The sequence below is a fragment of the Pezoporus occidentalis genome, unplaced genomic scaffold (genome assembly GCF_034315485.1).
Source record: "Pezoporus occidentalis ecotype Australia unplaced genomic scaffold, CSIRO_AGI_Poc_V1 ctg106, whole genome shotgun sequence".
In the NCBI taxonomy this organism is placed as follows: domain Eukaryota; kingdom Metazoa; phylum Chordata; class Aves; order Psittaciformes; family Psittacidae; genus Pezoporus; species Pezoporus occidentalis.
Window position 1 is genome coordinate 1,787,317 of NW_026912843.1, and position 5,606 is coordinate 1,792,922.

General features: G+C 45.5%; 1 protein-coding gene across 1 annotated transcript; it reads right to left on the bottom strand.

The window, feature by feature from the left end:
- Positions 1-1,473: 1,473 nt before the first annotated feature.
- Positions 1,474-4,237, bottom strand: GP9 (glycoprotein IX platelet). Its single transcript, XM_062620342.1, has 2 exons — positions 4,098-4,237; positions 1,474-2,694 (listed from the first exon to the last, which is right to left on the bottom strand). The coding sequence occupies exon 2, from the start codon at positions 2,685-2,687 to the stop codon at positions 2,091-2,093; it is 597 nt and encodes a 198-aa protein (XP_062476326.1). The 5' UTR covers positions 2,688-2,694; positions 4,098-4,237; the 3' UTR covers positions 1,474-2,090.
- Between the last annotated feature and the right edge of the window lie 1,369 nt (positions 4,238-5,606).

A 5,606-nucleotide genomic window follows, 5' to 3' on the forward strand; every position in this document is an offset into this window, starting at 1 on the left:
CTGCACCGAGTCCTCAGGGTGAGGAGTGCACTTGGAGAAGGCAGAGTTGAATGCTGCTGCTGTTGTGGTGGGTGGGAAGGCTGAGCTCACTGAGGCTGCCCCTGCCGTGCGCTGCCGTTGTGGGCTCTCTTCCTGTGGCCTGTCCCACCGTGGCTTTTGCAGGTGACCAAAGCCATGAGAAGACTGCAATGGTTTAGGTGTCTCATACAATTCTGTTAGAATTCTCCTTTCAGAGAGTGCCTATCAATCAGTTTGAAAGAATGCCCCGTGTTGGTTCCTGTGGGATTCATGGCTGTGCCGTTTGGTGAGCTGAGTCAGCGTTTCAGTGTCTTCACTGTTAGGTCCTGAGCCCTGTTTCAAGTCTGATGTAACAAGTCCTACTCCCCACCCTTTGTTAACAAATTTCTCTCTATGTAGACTCTTGTCATTTCCTAAATTCCTCTTTATTAAATTAAATTCACAAAGTTCCTTTGAAGATACATTTTCCAATCCTTTATTTGCATGACAGTTGCTTTTTGGATTCTTCTGCAGCTGATTCTCCTGGATTTGTAGGCATTGCTACTGAATTGTTGTAGCTTATGTAGACCTGGAAGTAAATGAACCTTTCTATCCCTAAATGATATTCCCTATTCTGACAAGAAAAGATCCTATTAGCCCTCTGCTGCAGTGTCATACATGGGAGGTCATGATGACCAGATTATTGGCCTTCTCTGTATTGATTCCTCAACCCACCTTTTGTTTCCAGATGTATGATGTTGCTTTTAAATGCTTGGCACACCAAGTCACCCACTGCTCTTTGCATCTACTTCTCTCTTCCTGCTCTCCGTGGTGCATCATGTGCAGACCTTAGCGTTGCAGGGGGGATGTTTGTCTCCCAGATCATCACTTGTTTTATGGGGAAAACATTTGACTCTGTTCCTTTCCTTTTCTCAATCTAAAGCTCATGCCCAGCTTTGCTAGGGGTATTATGGGTGTTACCAGGAAGCCCACTCCCTTGTTGAGGAGCTAGGTAAAGAGCCAGGCAGTCTTTAGTGTCTTCAGCAGGTAACCTTGAACACCTGGCTCAGGTTTGGGGCTAGGAGGAGCACTTGCTAACTGTGTCTTAAACTGAACTGGCAGCAGTAGTATTGATTTTAGAAGACTCCTGTCTAAGTAGCCTACCTTCACCAAACCAGATGGGGTCCCAGCTGGAATGGCTGTCCTTGGAGCCTCATGAATCAGATTAGGGAAAAAAACAATACGCCTGAGTTGCTGCAAGGTTTTTAATGTGAGGAATGAGGAGCAGGAGAAGAGAAGGGAAGAGAATACCTCCTCTTCAAAGCTGTTGTATCAAATCCAGTGCATGGAATGTCAGTAGTAAAACCGGCAGACAAGCTCTGGGACTGTCTGAGGAATTCAATCAGCAATGTGTAGAGCTGTGCAGGAGATCAATCTTGGGTGAGTATGAATGTTCACTAAACTTCAGTATTTCAATTTCATAGAAAATACTTTTTTATTGTCAGCTCTCTAGGAAATTCAGTGATATTTCACATTATTTCTATGAGTTATATTCTCATTAAGAGGCTGTCTTTAAACATACTCAGTAAGGGGTGCATTCAGTGACTGACCTATAGAACCATAGAGGTTTTGCTGGCAGGGAACTGAACCTGCAGAGGAGATGGTGGTATTTACACACAAGAAGGGTCCTCCCAAGCCTACTGAAACACCGTGAGGGGTAATGGGTTGTGAACTCACACAGCTTCTGAGTCAGAAAAGAATTACTGACTAGTACAATTGTGTTCATCTCCATCTGTTACAAAGCGCGGGATTTGGGGATGTGAATCTCCCCCCTGAGAATTCAGTGGGAAAATGCTAAGTTAAATGATTTTTAAAAATTAGAAACTGCTTTTCATGTGAGTAGATGGCAGCAGAATGAAACTTGCCTATTGTACATCACCGAGGTCAGTCTGAAAGGAAATGAAATCAAACTTGCCTATCTGGGGACCCACACTTTGACCCCTGGGATCTGTTTGTAGCATCTTCACCCTGAAACTGGTGTTGCCAGGGCATGTGCTGCTTGGTGGTGGCAGAGTTGGGTGTTTCTGTTAAAGCTAGTGGCAGCAACCAGCCCGAGGGGGAGGCTGGCATAGGTTTAGTTGGCAGACCAGCTTTTTGGAGAATTTCAGAGCCCATGCTACTAAAATAAGCGTGATTATTGCTCCAGCAATTAAAATGAGGTCTCGCCAAAAGAACTCCAGGCACTTGATGGGGAGAAGCCTCTTGCAACTGCCCAGCTCGTTCCCAGTCAGCTGCCTCAAGGGTTTCATCCTCACGGGAGCTGGGGTTGCGCATATGGCTTTTGCAAGAGAGGGTGCAGAGACGTCTTCTAACCAGAGTTTGAGGTACAGGATGTGACAGTCACAGTTCCAGGGGTTGTCAGAGGCTTTCACCTCCTCCAGGCTGTGCAGGCTGTCCAGGGTGCCGGGAGGAACCCAGCTCAGGCTGTTGTTCTGGAGATAAAGCCTCTTGGTGTCACCAGGCAAGGCTGGCACTGCTGTCAGCTTCCTTGAGCTGCAGTCGACCTGCAGACCCTTCGTGCCTCCCAGGGACTTGCAGTCACAGGAGGCAGGACAGGCTTCAGCCTGGGTCATGTGGAGCAGCAGTGACACAGCAAAGCCTGCAGCAGTGACGAGCTCTGTCTTGTTCATGCTTCAGCTACCCAGAGAATAAGAAGAATATTAACCTGATAAGTGGGCTGTGTTAGCATGTTTCTGCATTCAGAGCTACAACACAGCTATCTCTCTGCATTACTCAGGAGGTTTAGGTTTTGGAAGCGAATCTTTAGCTTTCTGTATTTCCCACAGAGCCATTCTTTCTGACATTAAGTAGCATAAAAGCAGCTGGGAGAGCGCACAGCGTTCCCATTCTGTCTCCAGTTCATTGCTTTGTTGTATGAAATAGATTGTTGTTCAAAGTTCTGGAACAGACCGTCACCAGGAGGTGATGAGGAAAACCAGTCAGGTTTCGGCCAAGATTTTGGCTCTGTTTCTATACTTCACAGGCCTAGTGTTAAAACTGGGTGCTGAAGTCGGTTTTCAAAATTGAGTTCTAGAGATTGAGTAATTGTAAATGTCTAAAAATCTTCTTTCTGAGATGATGGAAGTTCTAACCGGGGGTCATACGTAACACATAACCAGGAAGCGTAGAAAAGCCTGCAGGAAGTATGTATTTTTATATGGCAAAAGGTTCTTTTTTGCTGCCCGCTGGCTTCACATCGCCAAGAACATACAGTTTAAGACACAGGTGAACAGAGAACTGGGCATGTTGCATATCTGGTACTGCTTGTCTTTTGGGGATTAAATAACCATGCTTTGGAATAGCAGGTAATTACCCCTTTTGCTGTGTCGTTCCCATTTCTGTAGAGTAGATCCCACTAGACTTCAGTCCCTTGTGTTCGACAGTTTAAAACCTCAAAAGCTATTGTCTTTCTCTGTTCCCTACTACTTCTCTGCATTTAAAACCACACAGCTAGCCTTGGGTTTGGAGTCTGCAATACAAACTCCCTTGCACAGGTCAGGGAATTTCCAATCTTTCTTTATGAATTTAAAACAGGTGAAGTCTATCTTATTTTTCTGTAGGAAGCTTCTTTTAATAAAGTCTAAAATGGTAGGAAAAATTGATTTTGGTTTAAATCAGTTTGCTTTAATTTACTTCCAAGGATTGTGTAAATAGCTTTTCAGAATTAAGTTAGACAGCTTTAGATTCCTGAGCTAAATACTTCATTCCTATGGTTTAAATTGGATCAATGCTGCATAAAAGTTAAGCTTTGTCACAGAGAAGCTGAAATGTGAATCCCAGCCATCTCCTATGTCTTTACTAGCAAGGAGTTAGTGGGAGTATCTTGGGTCTGAATACTCATCTGTGACTTCAGAAGAAATCTACTAGAGCTGGTGTTTCCAAAGCAGACATCTTAAAAGGACAGACTGCATCATCTGACTAAAAAAGTCAAGCAATAGCTATAGAAAAGATGATCTCATCTGGTTTAATATAAAGCCAGCAAGAAAATAAGGCAGAAGCGCAGAGAGGCAGAGCTGGGGAGATGCCTGGCTGACACTTACCCTTATTTATTCCCTCTTGATTCCTTTCCCTGTGCTTGGTGAAGTGGTGCAGTCCACACAGCCACTGGAGCTGACGTTTTAAAGAGTCACTGAGGAAACGTGATACAGAAGATGAGCCTTTTCCTGTGCGCAGCAGGAAAGCTTCCCGCTGGAAGATGCTGTGAGTGGTTGACATGTGTCATGGCATAGAGTGCTTGGGGCACTCTTGTATTGCCTGCAGCCAGGAGGAAATGCTTTTGAATTTCTCTTATTGCTGATGTATTTTCCCTACTAAACCTGACAACGCCTGGAAAACCTAAAATGACTCGTGGCAGTCTGCTGGGTTTTCCTCAGCTCTAATAATCCACAGGTATAAAAGCTGGCTTGAGCTTCAGCGGCTGGCACATGCAAGGCCAGGGAGGAGACAAGGCAGCTAAAGCATGCCCATGAAACAGAGCTCTTGGGTCAGTCCAAGCCCACGTGTGTTTGATAGTTGCCTTGCCAGTGATGAAGGAAAATGTGTAAAACCACCGTAGCATCAACATAACAGATTAGTCAGATGAGATCAACTGGAGCAGCTCTGCTCTGGAGCCAGGCTGAGAGAGCTGGGCTGGAGAAGAGAAGGCTCCTTAAAGGGAGACCTTAGAGCAGCTCCAGTGCCTAAAGGGGACTTACGATATGTCCAAAACAAGGTTAAGCTGACAAGTGAAAGGAAGGTTGCTGTGATGATCAGGGACCTGGGGAACCTCAGGAAGCTGAGTGTGACCTGCACCCTGCAGCTCTGAGCTGGAATGCCAGACACAGGTTGGTGCCCCTGACCCAACCATGGGTGTGATGAAGGATGCGTGTGTATGGCTCAACTGGTGAGTTCTGTTTTGGTTCTTGTGATATTTTGTGGAATGTAATTGCTTTGTAATATCTGAGTTTGGAGTTTAGAAATGAATTCCCATGCAGTAAGGGTAGGCGCACTGGAAAGGCTCACTGTCCCCTTCCTCAGCACAGCCCCGGGGCAGGAATGGCCTTGGGCACATACAAACCGTGTCCCCAAGGCTGTGTATGACCCACCAGAGGACTGTGATCCTCCCAGTTCCTTCGCACTCCAGTTGCTGAGGAGCATAACTGCTGCATAATAATGCAGCATCTTAGAACATAACATGCTCTGTGTATATTTAGCTGGACAGCCAGCAATTCAGCATGATGCAAGTTTATAATATACATGCATCTGTCCACCTAAGTAAAGAATGCCATGTTTGTGTAGAAGAACATCAAAAATAGGATTTCCTTTTCTCTTTTTAATGTGAAATTTTAGAATGGAATTGGAGGAAGCTTTTCTTTGCTTTAGTTACCAAGCATGAACCCTCTAGACTGAAGACAGCAGCTGACGTTTGGAAACGCGGCGTGTTGTGGATCTGGTGTTTAATTCAGGCCGGTTCTTGTTGAGCGTGTTGTTCTGGGGTCAGGCTTTGGGCTGTGGGCTGCATTTGGGAAGGAAAGCCAGGTGAGTTTCAGACATTGCAGATGTGCACTAGA

What these genes read in the sequence shown, in the direction of transcription:
- GP9 (XM_062620342.1), bottom strand. Translation starts at nt 2,687, where the DNA reads ATGAACAAGACAGAGCTCGTCACTGCTGCAGGCTTTGCTGTGTCACTG.